Raw genomic sequence first — 27986 nt, 5'->3', positions numbered from 1 at the left:
GTCCTCTGCAATGGCAGGCAGATTCTTATCCACTGCACCACAGGGAAATCCTGCTTTCACCTTCATGATTTTTTTTCATACAGAAACTTTTTTTAGGGAAGAAGAAACTAATAATGATAGGTCAGCTATTCCATATTATCATGGACTGCCTCAATATTAAATGGGTACCTAATGGTGTGCTGGGTTCAATGATATGGCAGTGAGTAAGAGTTCCTTAAAGACCTAGTTTCCTCTGGGCAGATATTTTATTTATTATTTAGTTAACCAATTTAGATATCTTAAATAAAACTTCAAAGTAGAGCTAAGACAACTGTCAGTCGTTGTAAGAAAGTTTATTTCAGACCTGAATACTCTTAACTAGCTTCTATCAATTAGACATGTAAAATATTATCAAGACAAAAAATATTATAAAAATACTGGGCACCATCACAAGGTCATATACTTCTGTCCCGAAATTCGTACTATTCATTTATCTCAAGAGAAAACTCAACATCACTTTTTTTTGTTAAGTACAGAAAAAGCTTGTGTTTATTATAAAATAATGGTTCTCAGGTGGTGCAGTAATAAAGAATTGGCCTGCCAATGCAAGCGGAGAAGGCAATGGCACCGCACTCCACTACTCTTGCCTAGAAAATCCCATGGACGGAGGAGCCTGGTAGGCTGTAGTCCATGGGGTCCATAAGAGTCGGACACGACTGAGCGACTTCCCTTTCACTTTTCACTTTCATGCACTGGAGAAGGAAATGGCAACCCACTCCAGTGTTCTTGCCTGGAGAATCCCAGAGACGGGGGAGCCTGGTGGGCTTCCGTCTATGGGGTCGCACAGAGTCGGACACGACTGAAGCAACTTAGCAGCAGCAGGCAACACAAGACATGCAGGTTCGACCCCTGGGTCAAGAAGATGCTCTGGAGTAGGAAATGGCAAACCACTCCAGTATTCTTGCCTGGAGATTTCTACAGACAGAGGAGCCTGGTGGGCTACAGTCCATGAGGTTGCAAAGAGTCAAATATTAATGAGCTGCTGAACACACACAATGGTTCTCTATTTTCCTGTGAAAATAAAAACCTTTGTGTATTTATTTTAAAGTTAACATCTTCAATCCTTTCAATGGATAGTCTATGCAACAGGTTTCAAATAACCCAAAAAGATCTAAACAGAGCTTAGAGATGGCTTTTGTTACCTCATCTAGTCCTCATAATATACAGCTTGAACTCCTATAGTACCCTGGGTAAAGCTGGCTACTTTTAATTGTTCACTAGCTGTGGACACTGCTGAACACACTGCTGTGTTCACAGCAGTGGTGCTGTGGAGAAGGCAATGGCACCCCACTCCAGTATTCTTGCCTGGAAAATCCCATGGATGGAGGAGCCTGGTGGGCTGCAGTCCATGGAGTCGCTAATAGTCGGACACAACTGAGCAACTTCATTTTCACTTTTCACTTTCATGCATTGGAGAAGGAAATGGCAACCCACTCCAGTGTTCTTCCCTGGAGAATCCCAGGGACAGGGGAGCCTGGTGGGCTGCCATCTTATGGGGTCGCATAGAGTCGGACACAACTGAAGCAACTTAGCAGCAGCAGCAGCAGTGTGGTGCTGGAGTGACTGTGAGGAGATACTCCACAACCAAGGGCAGAGAAGCCCCAGCAAGACAGTAGGCACTGGAGCAGTGACTGCACAGCCCTAGAGCCACTTTGAGGAGATACCCCACTCCCAAGGGCAAAGGAGAAGCCCCAGCAAGATGGTAGGAGGGACGAAATCAAGTTTAGAAACAGACCTCATACCCGCCAGAGAGGCTCAGAGAACTCAAACAAACCTTTTGCACACCAGAACCCATAGACCCCACAGAGACTGAAAGAGAACTGTCTCTGAGTGTCTCCTGTGGAGGGAAGGGTCAAAAGTGGTCAAAAGGGGCAGGCGTTCTGGGTGCAGCAGACTAGGGTATGGCATAAGTCTCTTGGAAGAGGTCGCCATTAACCACACCACAGAGCTGCCAGAACTTACATAGGACTGGGGAAACAGACTCCTGGAGGGCAGAAACAGAATTCTGTGCACACCATGACCCAGGAGAAAGGAGAAGTGACCGAGACACAAGAGACTGGCCTAGACTTACCCATGAGCATCTAGGAGTCTCCGGCAGAGGCCTGGGTCAGCAGTGGCCTTCTGTAGGTTTGGGGGAACTGAGTATAGTAGTGCATGCATGGGAACTTTTGAAGGAGGTCACCATTATCTTCATTACCTCCACCATGGTTTCAGTTCAGTTCACTCTGTTGTGTCCGACTCTTTGTGATCCCATGCATTGCAGCACACCAGGCCTCCCTGTCCATCACCAACTCCCAGAGTTCACTCAAACTCATGTCCAGTGAGTTGGTGATGCCATCCAACTATCTCAACCTCTGTGGTCCTCTTCTCCTCCCGCCTTCAATCTTTACCATCATCAGGGTCTTTTCCAGTAAGTCAGTTCTTCACAGCAGGTGGCCAAAGGATTGGAGTCTCGGCTTCAGCCTCAGTCCTTCCAATGAATACTCAGGACTGATCTCCTTTAAGATGGACTGGTTGGATCTCCTTGCAGTCCAAGGGACTCTCAAGAGTGTTCTATAGCACCACAGTTCAAAAGCATCAATTCTTTGGTGCTCAGATTTCTTCATATTTCAACTCTCACATCCATACATCACTACTGGAAAAACCACAGCCTTGACTAGACAGACCTTTGTTGGCAAAGTAATGTCTATGCTTTTGAATATGCTATCTAGATTGGTCATAACTAAGTGTCTTTTAATTTCATGGCTGCAATCACCATCTGCAGTGATTTTGGAGCCCCCAAAAATAAAGTCTGACACTGTTTCCCCATCTATTTCCCATGAAGTGATGGGACCAGATGCCATGATCTTTGTTTTCTGAATGTTGAGCTTTAAGCCAACTTTTTCACTCTCCTCTTTCACTTTCATCAAGAGGCTCTTTAGTTCTTCTTCACTTTCTGCCATAAGGGTGGTGTCATCTGCATATCTGAGGTTACTGATATTTCTCCCAGCAATCTTGATTCCAGCCTGGCATTTCTCATGATGTATTCTGCATATAAGTTAAACAAGCAGAATGACAATATACAGCCATGATGTACCCCGTGCTCTATATGAAACCGGTCTGTTGTTCCATGTCCAGTTCTAATTGTTGCTTCCTGACCTGCATACAGATTTCTCAAGAGGGAGGTCAGATGGTCTGGTATTCCCATCTCTTTCAGAATTTTCCACAATTGTGGTTATCCACATAGTCAAAGGCTTTGGCATAGTCAATAAAGCAGAAATAGATGATTTTCTGGAACTCTTGTCAGTTTTTCGATAATCCAACGGATGTTGACAATTTGATCTCTGGTTCCTCTGCCTTTTCTAAAACCAACCTGAACAGCTAGAATTTCACGATTCACATACTGTTGAAGCCTGGCTTGGAGAATTTTGAGCATTAATTTACTAGCATGTGAGATGAATATGATTGTGCAGTAGTTTGAGCATTCTCTGGAATTGCCTTTCTTTGGGATTGGAATGAAAACTGACATTTTCCAGTCCTGTTGGAACTAGTCCTGTTGGAACCAGGAAAAACACTGCTGAGTTTTCCAAATGTGCAGGCTCATTGAGTGCACCACTTTCACAGCATCACCTTTTACGACTGAAATAGCTCAACTGGAATTCCATCACCTCCACTAGCTTTGTTCATAGTGATGCTTTCTAAGGGCCACTTGACTTCGCATTCCAGGATGTCTGGCTCTAGATGAGTGATCACAGCATTGTGATTATCTGGGTGGTGAAGATGTTTTTTGTAGAGTTCTTCTGGGTATTCTTGCCACCTCTTCTTAATATCTTCTGCTTCTGTTAGGTCCATACCATTTCTGTCCTTTATTGGGCCCATCTTTGCTTTTGAACTGTGGTGTAGAAGACTCTTGAGAGTCCCTTGGACTGCAAGGAGAGCCAACCAGTCCATTCTAAAGGAGACCAGTCCTGGGTGTTCATTGGAAGGATTGAAGCTAAAGCTGAAATTCCAATACTTTGGCCACCTCATGCAAAGAGTTGACTCATTGGAAAAGACTGATGCTGGGAGGGATTGGGGGCAGGAGGAGAAGGGGACGACAGAGGATGAGACGGCTGGATGGCATCACCGACTCAATGGACATGAGTGTGAGTAAACTCTGGGAGTTGGTGATGGACAGGGAGGCCTGGCGTGCTGTGATTCATGGGGTCGCAAAGAGCTGAACACGACAACTGAACTGAACTGAACTGAACTTGCATGAACTGTTTTCTTGGTATATCTAATTTTCTTGAGGAGATCTCCAGTCTTTCCCATTCTATTGTTTTCCTCTATTTCTTTGCAGTGATCACTGAGGAAGGCTTTCTTATCTCTCCTTGCTATTCTTTGGAACTCTGCATTCAAATGGGTATATCTTTCCTTTTCTCCTTTGCTTTTTACTTCTCTTCTTTTCACAACTATTTGTAAGGCTTCCTCAGACAACCATTTTGCCAGTTTGCCTTTCTTTTTCTTTGGGATGGTCTTGATCACTGCCTCCTGTACAGTGTCACCAACCTCCATCCATAGTTCTTCAGGCACTCTGTCTATCTGATCTAATCCCTTTAATCTATTTCTCACTTCCATGGGGTATAATCATAAGGGATTAGATTTAGCTCATACCTGAATAGTCTGGCCTGACGAATTCCTGGACTGTACAACCCATGGGTTTGCAAAGAATCAGACACAACTGAGCAACTTTCACTTTCACTAACTGAGCTATGCTCAGTTAAGTGACTTTCACTTTCACTAACTTCGTCTATGTCACTGTAGAGTGACACTAGCAAATCTGTACTCGTCACATAACTAATCATTTTAACCAAACCTTTGCAAGCAGTAAAACGTCTCAGAATCTGCAAAAAAGGCAGTAGAACAGCATTTTAGCTGGCTTCTAAGATTGCATTCCAGGGTGTAACAGGGACACAGAAACCCTAAGAAAATTATCTGTTTTGGGCAGAAAGAAGGAAGAAGATATACTAGGTCCCTGGGGCACATTAGCTAATCAATTAAATTTAAAAGGGATCTGATAATCTGGCCACTGCCTGAGGGAGCAGCCCAAGTCCAAGCTCAGGGCTGCCAAGAGGAGCTACCCCAGGTCCAAGGGGTTGCCAGGAGGAGCTACCCCACGTCCAAGGTAAGAAGCAGAGGCTGCGCTTTGCTGGAGCAGCCATGAAGAGATACCCCACATCCAAGGTAAGAGAAACCCAAGTTAAGATGGTAGGCGCTGAGAGAGGGCATCAGAAGGCAGACAGACTAAAACCACAGTCACAGACAACTAGCCAACCTGATCACACGGACCACAGCTTGTCTGACTCAATAAAACTAAGCCATGCAGTGTGAGGACATCCAAGACGGAGGGGTCGTGGTGGAGAGGTCTGACAGAATGTGGTCCACTGGAGAAGGGAATGGCAAACCACTTCAGTATTCTTGCCTTGAGAACCCCAAGAACAGTATGAAAAGGCAAAAAGTTAGGACACTGCACGATGAACTCCCCAGGTCGGTAGATGCCCAATATGCTACAGGAGATCAGTGGAGAAGTAACTCCAGAAAGAACGAAGAGAAGAAGCCAAAGAAAAAACAACACCCAGTTGTGGATTTGACGGGTGATAGAAATAAGGTCCGATGCTCTAAACAGCAATATGGCATAGAAACATGGAATGTCAGGTCCATGAATCAAGGCAAATTGGAAGTGGTCAAACAGGAGATGGCAAGAGTGAACGTCAACATTCTAGGAATCAGCGAACTAAGATGGACTAGAATGGGTGAATTTAATTCAAGATGACCATGATATCTACTACTGTGGGCAGGAATCCCTTAGAAGAAATGGAGAAGCCATCATAATCAACAAAAGAGTCTGAAATACAGTACTTGGATGCAATCTCAAAAATGACAGAATGATCTCTGTTCGTTTCCACAGCAAACCATTCAATATTACAGTCATATCCAAGCCTATGCCCGAAGCAGTAACGCTGAAGAAACTGAAGTTGAACGGTTCTATGAATACCTACAAGACCTTTTAGAACTAACACCCAAAAAAGATGTCCTTTTCATTATAGGGAACTGGAATGCAAAAGTAGGAAGTCAAGAAATACCTGCAGTAACAGGCAAATTTGGCTTCAGAGTACAAAATGAAGCAGGGCAAAGGCTAAGAGAACGCACTGGTCATAGCAAACACCCTCTTCCAACAACACAAGAGAAGACTCTATACATGGACATCACCAGACAGTCAACACCGAAATCAGGTAGATTATAGATTATATTATTTGGAGCCAAAGATGGAGAAGCTCTATACAGTCAGCAAAAACAAGACCGGGAGCTGACTGTGGCTCAGGTCATGAACTCCTTATTGTCAAATTCAGACTTAAATTAAAGAAAGTGGGGAAAACCACTAGACCATTCACGTATGACCTAAACCACATCCCTTTTGATTATACAGAGCAAGTGAGAAATAGATTTAAGGGACTAGATCTGATACACAGAGTGCCTGATGAACTATGGACGGAGGTTGATGACACTGTACAGAAGACAGGAATCAAGACCATCCCTGAGAAAAAAGAAATGCAAAAGGCAAAATGGCTGTTTGAGGAGGCCTTAAAAATAGCTGTGAAAAAAAGAGAAACGAAAAGCAAAAGAGAAAAGGAAAGATACACCCATTTGCATGCAGAGTTCCAAAGAACAGCAAGGAGAGATAAGAAAGCCTTCCTCAGTGATCAATGCAAAGAAATAGAGGAAAAACAATAGAATAGGAAAGACTAGAGATCTCTTCAAGAAAATTAGGGGAACAATTCATGCAAAGATGGGCTTGATAAAGGACAGAAATGGTATGGACCTAACAGAAGCAGAAGATATTAAGAAGTGGTGGCAAGACTACACAGAAGAACTGTACAAAAAAGATCTTCATGACCCAGATAATCACAATGGTGTGTCACTCACCTAGATCCAGACATCCTGGAATGTGAAGTCAAGAGGGCCTTAAGAAGCATCTCTACGAAGAAAGCTAGTGGAGGTGATGGAATTCCAGTTGAGCTATTTCAAATCCTAAAAGATGATGCTGTGAAAGTGCTGCACTCAATATGTCAGCAAATTTGGAAAACTCAGCAGTGGCCACAGGACTGGAAAAGGTCAGTATTCATTCCAAACCCAAAGAAAGGCAATGCCAAAGAATGCTCAAACTACCACACAATCACATTTATCTCACACGCTCGTAAAGTAATGCTCAAAATTCTCCAAGCCAGGCTTCAGCAATACATGAACTGTGAACTTCAATATGTTCAAGCTGGTTTTGAAAAAGCAGAGGAACCAGAGATCAAATTGCCAACATCTGCTGGATCATCAAAAAAGCAAGACAGTTCCAGAAAAACATCTATTTCTGCTTTATTGACTATGCCAAAGCCTTTGACTGTGTGGATCACAATAAACTGTAGAAAATTCTGAAAGAGATGGGAATACCAGACCACCTGACCTGCCTCTTGTGGAACCTATATGCAGGTTAGGAAGCAACATTTAGAACTGGACATGGAACAACAGCCTGGTTCCAAATAGGGAAAGGAGTACGTCAAGGCTGTATATTGTCACCCTGCTTATTTACCTTATATGCAGAGTACATCATGAGAAACACTGGGCTGAGGAAGCACAAGCTGGAAACAAGATTGCTGGGAGAAATATCAATAACCTCAGATATGCAGATGACACCACCCTTATGGCAGAAAGTGAAGAAGAGCTAAAGAGCCTCTTGATGAAAGTGAAAGCAGAGAGTTAAAAAGTTGGCTTAAAGCTCAACATTCAGAAAACGAAGATCATGGCATCTGGTCCCATCACTTCATGGCAAATAGATGGGGAAACAGTGGAAATAGTGACAGACTTTTCTATTTTGGGAGGCTCCAAAATCACTGCAGATGGTGATGGCAGCCATGAAATTAAAGATGCTTGCTCCGTGGAAGAAAAGCTATGACCAATCTAGACAGCATATTAAAAAGCAGAGACATTACTTTGCCAACAAAGTTATATCTAGTCAAAGCTATGGTTTTTCCATAGTCATGTATGGATGTGAGAGTTAGACCATAAAGAAAACCAATGCTTTTGAACTGTGGTTTTGGAGAAGACTCTTGAGGGTCCCTCGGACTGCAAGGAGATCCAGCCAGTCAATCCTCAAGGAAATCAGTCCGAATATTCATTGGAAGAACTGATGCTGAAGCTGAAACTTCAATACTTTGGCCACCTGATGCAAAGACCTGACTCATTGGAAAAGACCTTGTTTCTAGTGAAGACTGAAGGCAGGAGAAGGGGATGACCGAGGTTGATATGGCTGGATGGCATCACCGACTTGATGGACAGGACTTTGAGTAAGCTCTGGGAGTTGATGATGGACAGGGAAACCTGGTGTGCTGCAGTGCATGGGGCTGCAAAGAGTGGGACATGACTGAGTGCCTGAACTGATCTGAACTGGGTCCCCAGTAATATTAAACAGGAGGTACAAAGACTTGCCCCATGCTCCCAGTCCTCCCCCTCCACATCCTTCCCCTTTACCAAGAACCCCCACCAGAGAGATTTGTTACATCTGTATCTGATCAGTGTACATTGATACATCAGTATCCAACAAAATCTCAGCTGATACTAGAGTTCACTCTTGGGTGTCTCACATTCTATGCTTTGGACAAGGGATCCAAGTGTATCTACCAATACAGTATCATGGAGTAGTTTCACATTCCTAAAAATCTTCTGAACTCTATTTATCCTTTCTTCCCTGCTACAAACCTTGGATGCCACTGATCTTTTTACTTTCTATAAAGTATCCCTTTTCTACAATGCTATATAGTTGGAATTATACAGCACATAGCCTTCACAGATTAGCTTTACTTAGTATTTAAGTTTTAAGTTAAATTTAAGTTTCTTCCATCTCTTTTCATGACTTGATGGTTCATTTCTTTTTAGCACTGATTAATATTCATTGTCTGCATATATTAATTTACTCATTCACCTACTGAAAGACCTTTTGGTTGCTTTCAAGTTTGGTAATTATGAATAAAGATGCTATAAACATCTGTGTGCAGGCTTCTGTGCAATGTAAGAATGTAAATTCTCAGCTTCCCTGGGTAAATTTAGTGTAACTGCTGGATCATATGATAAGAGACCTGGAGGAGGGCATGGCAACCCACTCCAGTATTCTTGCTTAGAGAATCCCCCTGACAAAGCCTGATAAACTATGGTACACAGGATTGCAAATAGCTGGATAGGACTCAAGCAATTTAGCACCCACATGCATGGTAAGAGAACGTTGAGTGTTGTAAGAAACCACAGAACTATCTTCCCAAGATAGTACCATTTCACATTTCCACCAGCAATAAAGGAGAGTTCCTGTTGCTTCACATCCTCACCAGCATTTGGAGTTGTCAAGTGTTCTGGATTTTGGCCAGTTAACTCTACATTCGCATTTTCCCGAATTACTTGTAAACTGCATATTTTCTTGTTTTCTCTTTTATGGCCATGCCGCATGGCATGTGGGATTGTAGTTCCCAGGCCAGTGGAAGCACAGAACTCTAACCACCAGACCACCAAGAAATTCCCGGCATATTTTCTTTGGTGAGGTCTCTGGTAAGATTTTTGGCTCACTTTTTAATCAAGTTGTTTGTTTTTTCACTCGTTAAGTTTTAAGGGTTCTTTGCACAGTAGAACAGTTATCTTTTGCAGTTATTTTCTCCCAAATTGTCTTCACATTCTCTTGATAGTGTCTTTCAGGAAGCATAAGTTTTCAACTTTAATGTAGTCCACTCATCAATTCATTTTTTCATGACTATTACCTTTGGTGTTGTATCTAAAACATCATCACCAAACCTAAGGTAATCTGGATGTTCTCCCATGTTTTCTAGGAGTTTTATAATTTTGCATTTCACATTTTGGTCTGTGATCTGAAATTTGAGTTAATCTGAGTTAATCTTGTGAAGGATGTAGAATCCAGGCCTAGATTCATTTTTTTGCAAGTGGATATCCAGGTGTCAAGTATTATTTGCTGAAAAGATTCTGTACTTTAGTTGGTGGGATGGCGGGGGGAGGAGGGTAGAAGGTATGGAGAGAGTAGCAAGGAAACATTAAAAAAAAAAAAAAAGACTGTGCTTTTAATAGAACATTGTGCATAAAATATAAAATTCCTATAAGGAGATGTGGTCCTATTTGCACTTCTGAAAGATATTCAAATATCAAGATTGCCTGATAAGCACTAAGAGATGTACAAAGAAAACACAAAGACAATTCAGGATGGACTCATATCTCTGGTTTAGAGGCTGGCAGGGGCAAGGGCTAAAATCAACAAAGCAGGGGAAAAAAACCTCAGGATTCCTAGACTTATTAGAGTTGGTGAGGTGTGTTAGTAACAGGCAGCTAAAGAGAAGAGTCTCTCTTCCTTGTCTAACTCTATTCCTACTTACAAGAGAAAGGAATCAGAAATTCACCAGCTTCCCTTACCCTTAACTCTTATCTCAAATTTCCTGTATCAAGTCATTCCAGGGGGCTATAAATATAGTGGGTATCTGCCAATGACTTATCACAGACATATCCCAATGTAGTGAAGCTAAAGTCCTGTTCAGATACTAAAATCCTACTTTTAAATTCAGAGCATTTGCTGCAATTAATGTATGCAAATATTAAAGTGATCCACAGGCAGATTTTCCATGTAATTTCCATTCAGGAAAAAATTAAGTACCTAATATTCAACATTACTCTTAAGTTTTTCGTAGAGAATCTTCACTTCTGTTTAACTGAAATGCATGAATCTTCCTTTTATCAGAAATGACTTGCCAGGTCAAAAAGGAAACTTTGCTCTTTAATGAAAGAAAGCGTTTTTTATTAATGAAATCTCCTACTTCTCGCTGTTTCTAGAACAAAGATAAAATTTAATTGTGTACAAGTGGGAAAATGACAAGCACAGCAGAAAAGCTACTTTGCCAGCTGAAGGGTCTACAATGATGGTGAACAGACCCAAATCATTAAAAAATAAGTAGTGCCTGCAAAGTGAAACATGAAAACTATTATAAAGGTAACATGAAATAAGTGACATGAATATCCCCAAGGGAAATACCTGGAGAGGTTATCTTTAATTTAGGTATACTAAGAGAAAGAAAAATATTTGACCATCTTTACTGTCACTACCAATAACATTTTTCTGAAATGTTGGGGTTGAGACGGGATCTCTTAAAACCAAGGCCCTAAAGCCCCCATATCACACACAAAATTTGTTGTATGCAGATATATGTTCTAAAGAGAAGGTTCATATAACAACTCTAAAACAAAAGAAAAATTTCAATGTGGGGACATTTATTATTTCATAAGACCGATGAGAAATACTTTAAACTTAGATTAGAATTGACTACATAAAACTGTTGTTGTTAGTCACTCAGTTGTGTCCAATTCTTTGCAACCCCATGAACTATAGCCCACCAGGATCCTCTGTCCATGGAATTTTCCAGGCAAGAATATTGCAGTAGGTTGCCATTCTGTTTTCCAGGGGATCTTTCCGACCCACGGACTTAACCTGGGTCATCTGCTTTGCAGACAGATTCTTTACCAGCTGAGCTACCAGGGAAGGGCTACATAAAATAGGTGATATAGTATAAGATTCAGTGCCACATAATAATATATATAACATAATGAAATAACTATCACTATCTGGGAAATGTAGGACTTTTGAAAGGAAAAGTAAAAGTGTAGTTGCTCAGTCATGTCCAACTCTTTGCAACCCCATGGACTGTAGCCCACTAGGCTCCACTGTCTGTGGAATTTTCCCAGCAAGAATATTGGAGTAAGTTGCCATTTCCTTCTCCAAGAGATCTTGCTGACCCAGGGATCAAACTCACATCTCCTGCATCTCCTGCATTGGCAGGACGATTGGATTGCTTACCACTGAGCTACTTGGGAAGCCCTACATATCCACATACAAAAGAATAAAGATGGATCCCTACTACCCACTATACACAAAAGTTACCCAAAATCAAAACTATAAAACTCTTAGAAGAAAACAAAGGAATAAATCTTTGAGACCTTGAATTAGGTAATGGATAACAACACAAAAAGCTCAAGTGGCAATAGAAAGAAACAGATAAACTCGATTTCATCAAAATTAAAAACTTCATACTTCAAAGCACACCATCAAGAAAATGAAAAGACAAGCCACCGAACAGGAGAAAATATCTGCAAATCATATCTCTATAAGAGACTTGTGTTCACAATACATACGGAACTCATGTAACTCAACAAATAACCCAGTTAAAAAATGGGTAAATTATTTGAATAGACATTTCATGATATATATACACAAATGGCAAATACGCATGAAAAGATACTCAACAGCCTAGTCATCAGGGAAATGCAAATCAAAACCACAATGAGATACCATTTCATACCCACTAGGATGCCTAAAATAAAAAGACAGACAATAACAAGTGTCGGTTAAGATGTAGAGAAATTGGAATCCTCATACACTGATGGCAGGATTATAAAATGCTGCAGCCACCTGGAAAACAATTTGCCTGTTCCTCAAAAAGTTAAACACAGAGTTATCATATACTTCCATATAACTCCATAGACCATCAATTCCACTCCTAGGTACATACTCAAGAGAACTGGAAATATAGATTCACCAGTAAACTTGTATGTAAACATTTATAGTAGTGCTATTCTATTCATAACAGTAGAAAAAGTAGGAACAATATAAACATCCATCAACACAAAATGTGGCATACCCATACAATACATTTAACAATAAAAAAAAATGAAGTAATGACATGTACTTGGATATACATGGATAAACCTTGATAACATGTTAAGTGAAAGAAGACAGTCATGAAAGATTACATATTGGATGAATCCATTTATATGAGATGTCCTAACTAAGAAAATACAGAAACAGAAAATAGATTAGAGGCTGACAGATGCAGGGAATAAGAGAAGGGAGGGAAGGAACTGCTAATATTTTTAAAGGAGTACTCTTGAGAGGTGAGGAAAGTGTTCTAAAAAGAGTTGTGATGGTTCACAACTCTATGAAATATACTAAAAACCACTGAATTGTACACTTTTAAAAGTTTTATGTTATATAAATTTTATCAATAAAGGTGTCGTAAAAACAAAACAAATTTCAAGGTGTGAATTAGAGGGAAGGAATTGTGCTTACAGCACAGAGATAGTTCTGCTCCTAATAATTACAAAGAAGGAAAGGAAAAAAAAAAAGGACTGTCTTAAGGCATAGTCACCACTAAGAACATTAAAAAAATTTTTTCCAGATGATCACAATTACAACAAGCTCGCAAAGCAAAAAGTATTATAGTTATTTTGTTCTTTAGAATTCAACAGAATGCTATAATTGCATTTAAAAAACAAAAGTTATATTACGATGATTAGAGCAATCTAAAATTTGAGGAAAAGATAAAGATCATTTAAATATACAACACTTTTTAAGGTTTACTGAAAGAATTAAAGAGTCATACTACTCTGGATATGCCAATATTCTAACTTTGCTTAATGAAATTAACTGAAGAAAAAAATTTCAAGACAAGTATTCTACAAGGATAACAATTAAGTAGCTCATACAGAGCTTCTAAAAGGAAACAAAATTAAACACTCAAATCTTTCAAAATTAGTCAGTTCATTAATGCAAACCAGAAACACTACAGAATTCAGATGTTGCACCATTCTAAGAAGTAACAACACTATTACCTAAAAAATGGAAAGTTAAGAATAAGAACTATGGCACTCTCTCTCCTCATCTTCCGGCTGGGGGGCGGGGATTAAGAACTAAAGTTATGGTTTTGTGCACATGTCACGTTTTTATCTTAGTCTGAGGCCTGATTTGGAATAATGTGGTCACCTATTTGTCAAACTGTGGCATACTCATTTTACTAATTACTACTCAAAATGACAACAAACTAAACTTCTTTGTAATGATCAGAAAGTGCCATTCATTGAAGACTGAATGTATTTAAGGTATAATTTTAAAACCTTCACACACTCCATATCAATTCATTTAATCCTTATATCAATCAGACGGCTAGGAATTACTATCCATTTTATAGCAGGAAACAGGAACCATTTACACCTCAGTCTGGCCAGGCAAGCTACTGAGAAATGTCATCAACCCCTCCCAAGGAAAAGATCAAAACCAATTTTTAAATTTCATTACAGGTTAAAGGAAAAAATACAAAATGCACTAATTGGCATATTTTCTTTGACTGTCAAATGGATGTGAAAATGTATTGATAACATGTAGGCTCATCTCTAGGTGATAAAGTTGTGAAGTAACACTCCGCTACTACAAAAACTCATCCTTAAGTGACAGCATTCAAGACTACGGATAATCGGTTTCTTTTCCTTTTAATTCTTATCCAAATTCCTTCCGAAAACAGAGAAAACCAGACATATCAAAAGAAAAAGTAGTTTTCAAAATACTCTATAGAAGAACAGAAAAGTAAAACCAACAAATACTTACTTCCCCCTCCATGAATGTTTTGTTGTGTAGAAACATGCTAAATCCTTATTTTCCTTAATAATGTTCATTTTGTGCTGAATCCTGAAAGATAAAAATATGGGTAAATTTTGTAACAGTGCTAACCTTAAGAATTTTTCCTGAATCTCCCACACCATATTTTCATAGACTGCCATATGGTACTGATTTTAAGACAGCCACTTTTTCTACAAGACCATAAGGATGGTCTGTTCACCTCTCTATCAGAGAGCCTTTAGCACACTATATTGTCACAGCTCTTTTCCACTATGCTCAGTTTGAGGACAACAATTGCCCTCGTATCAACATCCCAAGAATAGAGAATCTAGTAAAAAGTGTTAAAGTAAATGAATCTTTAAATCTCACACTGCCAAACAATATTTTAACACATGACTGTCAAGCGTCAAACCAATTCTAAAAGGTTTTTGTCTAGCTGCTAAGTGCTGGCCATCTTGCTGTTACTGTCACTTTAAAGGGAACTTACTATAAATAAGGTTTAACTTGAACAATATTCTCATTATAAAAGTAATTTAGTAAAAGTTAAAATGTTAGTCACTCAGTCATGTCCAGCTCTTTCAGAACCCATGGACTTGCAGCCCACCAGGCTCCTCTGCCCACGGAATTCTCCAGGCAAGAATACTGGAGTGGGTTGCCATTCCCTTCTCCAGGGGATCTTCCCAACCCAGGGAGTGAACCTAGATCTCCTGCATTGCAGGCAGATTCTTGACTGTCTGAGCCACAAGGAAGCCCAAAAGTAATTTAAGTACATAGTAAAAACATTTTTAATGTTCATAAAGTAACTCATCTTTCATCCTAGCATCCAAAGATACTAACTTTCCTTCTTCCAGCTAGGAAAAAAAATGTCTTTTTAAACAAAATTGAGGCTGTCATTTATACCATTTAGCTTGTTTTCACAGAATATTAACCTTTTTCCAAGGAATTAAACATTCTTTGAGAAAAAGATTTTTAAGTCACAAGAACAATGTTACTCAAAGTGTACCTGTAAACATCAAGTGCAGAAATTAAGTGTTCAGAAATGCTTGTTACAGTTTGGTTAGTGAACTCTCTGATTAAACAGGATATAGAAAGTTGAGGATTGCTGACTTGTATGATAAATCACACATGGTATGAGCTTCCTAACAGCCACAGGAAGAGGGACAATGCTATGTGCAATATTTCAAGATTAGTTTGTTGACTGTAACCCTGAAGTGTATAAAATCCAGAATCCATTTAGCTCACGAAAAAATTTCAGTTTATCTAACTTTACACAACTAATTGTACAAACTGGCTACTAATGAAAGACTAATGATAAATTCTGAAAATATTACATCATTTGCTTCATACTGAATATGATCATTTTACTTCTTTTGTCACTTGGGTACTACTTCCTATCCTTAATAATTAGAAATACACTCTAAAAAATATTGTAGAATACATAAAGTGTCAATAATGCAAACTGAATGGTTATAATTATGGCTTACTTAGCTTTCTAAACATCTTTATACATCTAAACTTTTTTAATCAACAAGTATTCTTTTCATAAATAGAATAAAACTATTTTTCATTCAAAAACATTTTTATCACAGCTTTTTGAGACAATTCACACACCTTAAAATTCACCTCTTTAGAAGTATACAATTCAGAGTTTTGGTATGTTCACAGAGTTCTACAACGAATACACTATTTTTATCATTCCAACAAGAAACCCTGCTGGCAGCCACTCCCCGGTCCCCCTCACACCCACTACCTGGCAACCATCTACTTTCTGTCACTATGGACCTATTATGGAATCCCATACAAACAGATTCATAAAATGTGTTGTCTTTGTGACTGGCTTCTTTCACTTAGCATAACAAGCAAAACATTTTCAGTTTATCCATATTGTGGCATGCATCCGTTTCCTATTGTATAGAAACACCACATTTTGTATAACCATTCATCAGCTGATGGACATGTGTGTTGTTTCCATGCATGCATGCTAAGTCGCTGCTAACAGGTACTTCCAAATAAGGTTTTGTCAAACCTTCTGGAAAAACATCAATTCATGCTCTGAGGAATAATAAGAGAACCACAAGGAACAGCAAATTTAGAGAAACCTTTATTGTCACCAGAGAGAAATTTCTCTTAACAGTCAATGACATCTTCCTACTAGTATGTATAGACAGCTAAATATAGGCCTGTCAGCTGGTGTGCTGTTCTGTTTTTTTCTAGATCGTGTACCTGAAATGACACAGGCAGCCAACCAAGAATTATTAAACCAGCAAACATTATTCCTGCCTTCTGAGTCATCTGTAGTAAATGATATTGCTGGAAAGAAACTTAGAGAAGATCTCTGAAAATGTGCCAAACAAGTGAAAAATTATAGGTCTACAGAGGTATATTCCCCTCATATACAGTAATTGAAGATTGGGGAAAAAAAGAAAAAACGGAGGACAGAAAAGGTAAATGGCTGACATTGAAGAGTGGAGTTTGGATTCAGAGTTCACAATTTAAGATGGGAATGACTGACTGAACTCTGGCCTCTCTAGGAGAAACTGACAAGAAAGAAAATGCGTTTGAGTGAAGACTGGCTGATATCATCAAGGGACTGTAAAAGGAAAGTGAGAGAAAAATATAAAATTTTAAAATGACAATCACAAAGAACTTAGGACATGATCTAATAAATCTGTAGGGAGTCTGGGGGGAAATAATCTAGTAACAACAAAAACAACAAAGCATACTGAAGAATCAAAAAAATAAACCTAAAGAATGATCTCATCACTGATTTGGGGGAACAAGTAACTCAAACGAACCTTTTAGGAGGGGAATTAAGAAAGCTTATCTACAACTTTTTGGAGACTTATGAATTCAGGGGTGATAAAAGCACTAGATGCCCGAAAGTTCCTAGGTTAGGATAGATAAAGGGACAAAGGAAGAGCAGATACAACACATTAATATAAAATTAATATAAAACTGAAGACACATAAATGGTACACAGGTATATGAAAAGATGTTCTATGTCATTATCAGGGAGATGCAACTCAAACTCAAAACTACAAGAAGATACTGCCTCACACCTGTTAGGATGGCTATTATCAAAAAAAAAATAAATAAAGTTCTGGCAAGCATGTAAAGAAACTTGATCCTTTGTACATTGTTGATGAGAATGTAAAATGGTGTGTTATGGAAAACAGTATGAAGTTGCTCAAAAAATTAAAAAATAGAATTATTAGGGAATTCCATGGTTGCCTAGTGGTTAGGAAGTGAAGTGAAGTCGCTCAGTCGTGTCTGACCCTTAGCGACCCCATGGACTGCAGCCTACCAGGCTCCTCTGTCCATGGGATTTTCCAGGCAAGAGTACTGGAGTGGGGTGCCATTGCCTTCTCCATAGGGTATATAATGTTTTCACAAAAACTGGTCCAGGTCCTCGGCTAAGAGGAGACTCTGCCTTGGGCCTGCCGGTGCAATAAACTGCACTCCACCATCTGCATTGTCCTTCTGAGTGAGTTTGTTTCCCAGAAGGCGAGCTACAACACTAAGAGATGACACAACCATATTCACTGCAGTATTATTTATAAAACTGAAGATGTCTAAACACCCTAAAGGCCCACCAACAGATGAAGAAAATGGATTAAGAAAATGTGGTATACACAATATTATTCAGTCTTAAAAAAGAAGGATATCCTACAGTCTTCAATAATATCAGTTGAACTTAAAAACATTATGCTAAGTGAAATAAGCCAGTCACAGAAGGACTAATGCCACTTACATGAATTATCTACAACAGTTCAACTCAGAGAAGAAGGTAGAATGGTAGTCGCCAGTGACTGGGCTGGAAGGAAAATGGGGAGTTGCTAATTAATGGGTACAAAGTTTCAGTTATGCAAGATGAGTAAGTTCTAGAGTCTGTTGTATAGCACTGTGCCTAAATAGTGAACAATAATGTATACTTAAAATCTGTTAAGAGGGGAGATCTTATGTTAAGTGTTTTTACCTCCCCAAAATTAAATTTTAAAAATTCAAAAAGTAAACCACTACCTTGGCTTGTCAGAAAAAATACTGTATTCCTGATACAGATTACAATGCTAACAAAAAAATATAATGTAGAGTTAAAGGCTTCTCTGGACATCAGGAGACGTGTCCGAGGCCAAAATCAGCACACCCAACAATTTACGTCTCATGTTTTAGGAAGCAACAAGTGATACTGCTATTCTGCATCCAATCCTGAACAACAATCCAAAAAAGGTGAAGGCTAGTAAAACGGAAGTATGCTTAACAGGAGAAAACCACTCCTCAATCTGAAAAGCTCACCTTCAGTCATGTTATATTTAGATAAGGATACACTGGAGAGATGAGGAAGGGAAGAAATACTTACCTAAGTAGCCAAGTCAACCCCAGAAATGACAGGTTAATTCAAAGCTCTTATTAGTGCCTACACACCTGAATTAAGATAATGCTTTTCTATTTTAAACCCTGAAATTGGAGAGGGGAGGTGCCCCTGACCAAAAAATGTATGACATGCCTTGAAATTATGCAACAAGTAGGTTTTATTAGGGCTTCCCAGATGGCCTAGTGGTAAAGAACCCACTTGCCAATGCAGGAGACATTAGAGACGTGGGTTCAATCCCTGGGTCGGGAAGATCCCCTGGAGGAGGGCATGGCAACCCACTCCAGTAGTCTTGCCTGGAGAATCCCATGGACAGAGGAGCCTGGCAGACCACAGTCCACGGGGTCGCAAAGAGTCAGACAAGACTGAAACGACTAAGCACCCAGCACAGGTTTTACTAAGTACTTATCATGTGTTAACGATGACACATAGCATTTACAACCTCCTTACTATCTCACTGTCTCCATAACAACTAAGATACAGGTATGATGATCCTCATTTTATTGACAAGAAAACTGAGAATTAGAAAAATGAAATCACTTCTCTAATGTAACAACTATTAAATGGCTGGGCCAAGCTTTTGAACTCAAACTGTTTAACCCCACACTTAAACTAAACTATAATAGTATTACCTTCCCTCAGATTTAGAAAATCAATGGGGAACTCCCTGGTGGTCCAGGGTTAGGACTTCCTGCTTACACTGCAGGGGGCCATCCCACATGCGATGCAGCTAAAAACAAACAAAATTCTCTTTTAAATTTAGAAAATAAATTTATTCTGACCATATAATTACAGACTTATTGACAGCACATTCCTAAATTAATTTTGAACTAATTCCAATTATTATCTTCATTTGGAAATATGATTAAGCACCTGCTGCATGGACGGAGGAGCGTGGTGGGCTGCAGTCCACGGGTCGCTGAGTCAGACACGATTGAGCAACTTCACTTTCACTTTTCACTTTCATGCCTTGGAGAAGGAAATGGCAACCCACTCCAGTGTTCTTGCCTGGAGAATCCCAGGGACGGGGGAGCCTGGTGGGCTGCCGTCTATGGAGTCGCACAAAGTCAGACACGACTGAAGCGACTTAGCAGCAGCAGCAGCAAACAACTTTGAAACTCACAATTTTAAGCAGTGAAACAAATTACCATAATCAACACAAGGCAAAAGAAATACAACAAAGAGGATGTCTCCAGGGTTGAAATACTCTACCATGTAGAGATAAATATTTTAAATATTTCCATCCATAGATAAGCTTGGGCTTCCCAGGTGGCACAGCAGTGATGAATGCCTGCCAAAGCAGGAAATGTGAGATCCATCCTGGGTCAGTAAGATCCCCTGAGCAGGAAATGGCAACCCACTCTAGTATTCTTGCCTGAAAAATTCCACGGACAGAGAAGTCTGGTAGGCTACAGTCCATGGAGTCACAAAAAGTCAAACACAACTGAGCAGGCATCCATTATAGATAAGCTTAATTTAAAAAAAAAAAAAGTGTTCAAAACAAATACATGACTACAGAAATTTGCTACCAAATGGAGAAAAGAGTCTCTTCAATAAGTAGTGATGGGAAAACTGGACAGCTATGTGTAAAAGAATGAAACTCAAATACTTCCTAAACACCACACACAAAGATAAAAGTTAAAATGGATTACAGACTTGTATGTGAGACCAGAAACTATAAAATCCTTAAAGCAAAACATAGGCATTACACTCTTTGACATAAATCACAGCAAGATCCTCTATGATCCAATCTCTAGAGTAATGGAAATAAAACCAAAAATAAACAAGTAGGACCTAATAAAACTTAAAAGCTTTTGCACAGCAAAGGAAACTATAAACAAAGTCAAAAGACAACTCTCAGGATGGGAGAAAATAAAAGCAACTGAAACAACTGACAAAGGATTAATCTGCAAAATATACAAGCAGCTCATGCAGCTCAATACCAGAATAACAAACAATCCAATCAAAAAGTGAGCAAAGAAGTAAGAAAAAATGGGCAGAAGACTTAAACAGTCACTTCTCCAAAGAAGGCATACAGATGGCTAATAAACTCATGAAAAGATGCTCAACATCACTCAGTATTAAGAAAAATGCAAATCAAAACTACAATGAGCTATCACCTCACACCAGTCAGAATGGCCATCATCAAAAAGTCTACAAACAATAAATGCTGGAAAGGGTATGGAGAAAAGGGAACCCTCTTGCACTGTTGATAGGAATATAAATAGATACAGCCACTATGGTAAACAGTATGAAGATTCCTCAAAAAACAGAGAATAAAACTACCATATGACCCAGCAATCCCACTACTGGGCATGCAAGCATGCTCAGTCACTAACTCATGTCTGACTCTCTGCAACCCCATGGATTGTAACCTGCCAGGCTCCTCTGTCTGTAGGATTCTGCAGGCAAGAATACTGAGTGAGTTGCCACTTCCTTCTCCCAACTATTGGGCATACACCTGAAAAAACTATAACTGAAAAAGACACATGTACCCCAATATACATTGCAGCACTATTTACAAAAGCTAGAACATGGAAGCAATCTAGAGGTCCATCAACAGATGAATGGGTAAAAGAGTTGTGGTACATACATATAAAGGAGTATCAGCCATAAAAAGGAACACATTTGAGTCAGTTCTAATGAGGTGGATGAACCCACAACCTATTACACAGAGTGAAGTAAGTCAGGAAGAGAAAGACAAATATCCTGTATTAATGCATATATATGGAATCTAGAAAGATAGTACTGATAAACCTATCTGCAGGGCAGCAAGAGACACAGACATAAAGAACAGACCTGCGGACATAGTGGGGGAAGGACAGGGTGAGACAAATTGAAAGAGTATCATCTTGCCCCGAGAATCCCAGGGACGGAAGAGCCTGGTGGGCTGCCGTCTATGGGGTCGCACAGAGTTGGACACGACTAAAGCGACTTAGCAGCAGCATGGAAACATGTACATTACCATATGTAAAACAAATAACCAGTGGGAATTTGTTGTATGATGCAGGGAGCTCAAATTGATGCTCTGTGACAACCTAGAGGGGTGGAATGGTAAGGGAGGTGGGAGGGAGGTTCAAGAGGGAGGGGACATGTGTATACCTATAGCTGATTCATGTTAAATGTATGGCAGAAACCAACACAATATTGTAAAGCATTATTCTCCTTTAATCAGATCAGATCAGATCAGATGAGTCGCTCAGTCACGTCTGACTCTTTGTGACCCCATGAATCACAGCACGCCAGGTCTCCCTGTCCATCGCCAACTCCAGGAGTTCACTCAGACTCATGTCCATCGAGTCAGTGATGCCATCCAGCCATCTCATCCTCTGTTGTCCCCTTCTCCTCCTGCCCCCAATCCCTCCCAGCATCAGAGTCTTTTCCAATGAGTCAGCTCTTCACATGAGGTGGCCAAAGTACTGGAGTTTCAGCTTTAGCATCATTCCTTCCAAAGAAATCCCAGGGCTGATCTCCTTCACAATGGACTGGTTGGATCTCCTTGCAGTCCAAGGGACTCTCAAGAGTCTTCTCCAACACCACAGTTCAAAAGCATCAATTTTTCGGCACTCAGCCTTCTTCACAGTCCAACTCTCACATCCATACATGACCACAGGAAAAACCATAGCCTTGACTAGACGAACCTTTGTTGGCAAAATAATGTCTCTGCTTTTGAATATGCTATCTAGGTTGGTCATAACTTTCCTTCCAAGGAGTAAGCATCTTTTAATTAAAAAAAAAAAAAAAAGGGAAATATGCTACCAATCAGTGATTTCAGGATCTTTATAAGTTCAACAGAAAAATACTAGCCTAACAATGAATTTTTAAAACAACCAGATTAATGAGATCTGAGTTGGGACCTAATTCCCAACAGTGTACTATTAACCTTTTTAATTTCAAGTAAATCTATTTTATATACTCAAAACCTCAATCATTTGTAATAAAGTCATTTCATCTAATAAAGACAACGAGTGTGGAAACCGCATTAACACTTTCAGACCCTGAGAGTATTTCTAAAGGAGCAGGTATTAATATCTAACAAACCGTGCTCCACTAGAGAAAGGAATGGTAAAACACTTCAGTACTCTTGCTTTGAGAACCCCATGAACAGTACGAAAAGGCAAAGACATATGACACTGAAAGATGAACTCCCCAGGTCGGTAGGTGCCCAATATGCTACTGAATATGAGCAGAGAAAATAACTCCAGAAGGAAAGCTGCTAAGTCGTTTCAGTCGTGTCTGACTCTGTGCAGCCCCATAGACGGCAGCCCACCAGGCTCCCCCATCCCTGGGATTCTCCAGGCAAGAACACTGGAGTGGGTTGCCATTTCCTTCTCGAATGCAGGAAAGTGAAAAGTGAAAGTGAAGTCACTCAGTCGTGTCTGACTTTTAGCGACCCCATGGACTACAGCCTACCAGGCTACTTCATCCATGGGATTTTCCAGGCAAGAGTACTGGAGTGGGTTGCCATTGCCTTCTCTGCTCCAGAAGGAAAGAGGCTAAGCCAAAGCCAAAACAACGCTCAGCTATGGCTGTGCCTGGTGGTGAAAGTAAAGTCCCATGCTGTAAAGAACAAAACAGCAAGAAACTTGGAATGTCAGGTACATGAATAAAGGTAAATTGTGAAAGTGAAAGTCGCTCAGTCATGTCCAACTCTTTGCAACCCTGTGGACTATACAGTCCATGGAATTCTCCAGGCCAGAATACTGGAATGGGTAGCCTTTCCCTTCTCCAGGGGATCTTCCCAACCCAGCGACTGAACCCAGGTCTCCCGCACTGCAGGCGGATTCTTTACCAGCTGAGCCACAAGGGAAGCTGGAAATGGTCAAACAGGAGATGGCAAGAGTGAACCTTGACATTTTAGGAATCAGTGAACTAAAATGTACCAGAATGGGTGAATTTAATTCAGATGACCATTATATCTACTACTGTAGGCAAGAATTCCTCAGAAGAAATGGGAGTAGCCCTCATAGTCAACAAGAGAGTCCAAAATGCAGTACTTGGGTGCAATCCCAAAAACAACAAAATGACCTCTGTTCAAGGATAACCATTCAATATGACCATAATCCAAGTCTATGCCCCAACCACTACTTCTAAAGAAGCTGATGCTGAATGGTTCTATGAAGACCTCCAAGACCTTCTAGAACCAAAAAAAGATGTCCTTTCATCGTAAGGGACTGGAATGCAAAAGTAGGAAGTCAAGAGATACCTGGAGTAAGAGGCAAGTTTGGCCTTGGAGTACAAAATGAAGCAGACAAAGGGTAACAGTTTTTCCAAGAGAACTCACTGGTCATAGAAAACACCCTTTTTCAAGAATACAACGAAAAGAATAATATCTACCCAAACAGGAAAAGGAGCACGTCAAGGCTGTATATTGTCACCCTGCTTATTTAACTTATATGCACAGTACATCATGAGAAATGCTGAGCTGGAAGAAGCACAAGCTGGAATCAAGATTGCTGGGAGAAATATCAATAATCTCAGATATGCAGATGACACCACCCTTATGGCAGAAAGTGAAGAGGAACTCAAAAGCCTCTTGATGGAAGTGAAAGAGGAGAGTGAAAAAGTTGGCTTATAGCTCAATATTCAGAAAACGAAGATCATGGCATCCGGTCCCATCACTTCAGGGGAAATAGATGGGGAAACAGTGGAAACAGTGTCAGACTTTATTGTTTTGGGCTCCAAAATCACTGCAGATGGTGACTGCAGCCATGAGATTAAAAGACGCTTACTCCTTGGAAGAAAAGTTACGACCAACCTAGATAGCATATTGAAAAGCAGAGACATTACTTTGCCAACAAAGGTCCATCTAGTCAAGGCCATGGTTTTTCCAGTGGTCATATATGGAAGTGAGAGTTGGACTGCGAAGAAAGCTGAGTGCCAAAAAATAGATGCTTTTAAACTGTGGTGTTGGAGAAGACTCTCAAGAGTCCCTTGGACTGCAAGGAGATCCAACCAGTCCATTCTAAAGGAGATCAGCCCTGGGTGTTCTTTGGAAGGAATGATGCTAAAGCTGAAACTCCAGTACTCTGGCCACCTCATGAGAAGAGTTGACTCACTGGAAAAGACTCTTGATGCTGGGAGGGATTGGGGGCAGGAGGAAAAGGGGACGACAGAGAATGAGATGGCTGGATGGCATTACCAACTCGATGGACTGAGTCTGAGTGAACTCCGGGAGTTGGTGATGGACAAGGAGGCCTGGCGTGCTGCGATTCATGGGGTCGCAAAGAGTCAGACACAACTGAGCGCTGAACTGAACTGAACTGACTGAAAGAAATAGACCTATCTATAGAAAACTATAAAACACTGATGAAAGAAATTAAAAATGACACAAACAGATGGAGAAATATACCATGTTCATGGATCGGAGGAATCAGTATAGTGAAAATGAGTATACTACTACCCAAAGCAATCTATAGATTCAATACAATCCCTATCAAGCTACCAAAGGTATTTTTCAGAGAACTAGAACAAATAATTTCACAATTTGTATATGGAAATACAAAAAACCTCGAATAGCCAAAGCAATCTTGAGAAAGAAGAATGGAACTGGAGGAATCAGCCTGCCTGACTTCAGGCTATACTACAAAGCTACAGTCATCAAGACAGTATGGTCCTAGCACAAAGACAAAAATATAGATCAATGGAACAAAATAGAAAGCCAAGAGATAAATCCATGCACCTATGGACACCTTATCTTTGACAAAGGAGGCAAAAATATACAATGGAGAAAAGACAATCTCTTTAACAAGTGGTTCTGGGAAAACTGGTCAACAATTGTAATACAATGAAACTAGATCACTTTCTAACACCGTATACAAAAATAAACTCATAATGGATTAAAGATCTAAACATAAGACCAGAAACTATAAAACTCCTAGAGGAAAACATAGGCAAAACACTCTCCGACATAAATCACAGCAGGATCCTCTATGATCCACCTCCCAGAGTAACAGAAATAAAAGCAGAAATAAACACATGGGACCTAATTAAACTTAAAAGCTTTTGCACAACGAAGGAAACTTTAAGCAAGGTGAAAAAACAGCTGTCAGAATGGGAGAAAATAACAGCAAGCAAAGCAACTGACAAAGAATTAATCTCAAAAATATACAAGCAGCTTATGCAGCCCAATTCCAGAAAAATAAACAACCCAGTCAAAAAATGGGCAAAAGAACTAAACAGACATTTCTCCAAAGAAGACATGCAGATGGCTAACAAACACATGAAAAGATGCTCAACATCACTCATTATCCGAGAAATGTAAATCAAAACCACAATGAGGTACCATCTCATGCCAGTCAGAAAGGCTGCTATCAAAAAGTCTACAAACAATAAATGCTGGAGAGGGTGTGGAGAAAAGGGAACCCTCTTACACTATTGGTGGGAATGCAAACTAGTACAGCCACTATGTAGAACAGTGTGGAGATTCCTTAAAAAACTGGAAATAGAACTGCCATACAACACAGCAATCCCACTACTGGGCATACACACCAAGGAAACCACAATTGAAAGAGACACATGTACCCCAATGTTCATCGCAGCACTGTTTACAATAGCCAGGACATGGAAGCAACCTAGATGTCCATCGGCAGACGGATGGATAAGAAATCTGTGATACATATACACAATGGACTATTACTCAGCCATTAAAAAGAATGCATTCGAATCACTCCTACTGAGGTGGATGAAACTTGACCCTATTATACAGAGTGAAGTAAGTCAGAAAGAAAAACAGCAATACAGTATACTAATGCATATATATGGAATTTAGAAAGATGATGATGATGATGACCCTATGTGTGAGGCAGCAAAAGAGATACAGATGAAAAGAAGAGTCTTTTGGACGCTGTGGGAGAAGGCAAGGGTGGGATGATTTGAGAGAATAGCATTGAAACATGTATATTATCATATGTGAAACAGATTGCCAGTCCAGGTTCGATGCATGAGACAGGGTGCTCAGGGATGGTGCACCGAGATGACCCTGAGGGATGGGATGGAGAGGGCTCAGGATGGGGAACACATGTACACCCATGGCTGATTCACATCAATGTATGGCAAAAAACACTACAATACTGTAAAGTAATTAGCCTCCAACTAAAATAAATAAATTAATAAAAGAAAAAAAAAAGAAAACAAGAGACAACTCTACACATGGACATCACCAGATGGTCAATATCAAATTCAGACTGACTATATTCTCTGCAGATGTAGATGTTGAGAGATCTATACAGTCAGCAAAAACAACACCGGGAGCTGACTGTGGCTCAGATCATGAACTCCTTATTGCCAAATTCAAACTTATATTCAAGAAAGTTGGGAAAACCACTAGGCCATTCAGATATGATCTAAATCAAATCCCTTATGATTATACAGTGGAAGTGAGAAATAGATTCAAGGGATTAGACCAAATAGACAGAATGCCTGAAGAACTATGGACAGAAATTCATAACACTGTATAGGAAGTGGTGATCAAAACCATCCCCAAGAAAAAGAAATCCAAAAAGGCAAAATGGTTGTCTGAGGAGGCCTTACAAATAGCTGAGAAGAGAAGAGAAGCAAAAGGCAAAGGAGAAAAGGAAAGATACGCCCATCTAAATGCAGAGTCCCAAAGAATAGCACGGAGAAGGCACTGGTACCCCATTCTAATACTCTTGCCTGGAAAATCCCATGGACAGAGGAGTCTAGTAGGCTGCAGTCCATGGGGTCCCTAAGAGTCGTGTCACTTTCCCTTTTCCCTTTCATGCATTGGAGAAGGAAATGGCAACCCACTCCAGTATTCTTGTCTGGAGAATCCCAGGGACGGAGGAACCTGGTGGGCTGCCGTCTGTGGGGTCGCACAGAGTCGGACATGACTGAAGCGACTTAGCAGCAGCAGCAGCAGCAAAGAATAGCGAGGAGAGATAAGAAAGCCTTCCTCAGTGATCAACACAAAGAAATATAGGAAAACAATAGAAGGCAAAAGACTTAGAGATCTCCTCAAGAAAATCAGGGATGCCAAGGGAATATTTCATGCAAAGATAAGCACAATAAAGGACAGAAACGATATGGATCTAACAAAAGCAGAAGATATTATGAAAAGGTGACAAG

The 27986-nt window shown here is 40.0% G+C and overlaps 1 protein-coding gene across 2 annotated transcripts in view; it reads right to left on the bottom strand.

Annotated features, from left to right (window-relative positions):
* Positions 1–27986, bottom strand: part of DNAJC13 (DnaJ heat shock protein family (Hsp40) member C13) — a 162744-nt gene that overhangs the window by 119005 nt on the left and 15753 nt on the right. For both annotated transcript variants that reach the window (XM_086351611.1, XM_086351531.1), the window contains exon 2: positions 14519–14599. In XM_086351611.1, the coding sequence (XP_086207737.1) occupies positions 14519–14586 (68 nt within the window). In that variant the 5' untranslated portion in view covers positions 14587–14599. The remainder of the gene's footprint in view (positions 1–14518; positions 14600–27986) is intronic.

This window comes from Bos grunniens, chromosome 1 (genome assembly GCF_055505025.1).
Source record: "Bos grunniens cultivar Pamir isolate PY7600 chromosome 1, Bosgru_T2T1.0, whole genome shotgun sequence".
In the NCBI taxonomy this organism is placed as follows: domain Eukaryota; kingdom Metazoa; phylum Chordata; class Mammalia; order Artiodactyla; family Bovidae; genus Bos; species Bos grunniens.
The sequence above is the reverse complement of the archived record's forward strand: the minus strand, read 5'-3'. Positions and strand labels throughout refer to the sequence as shown.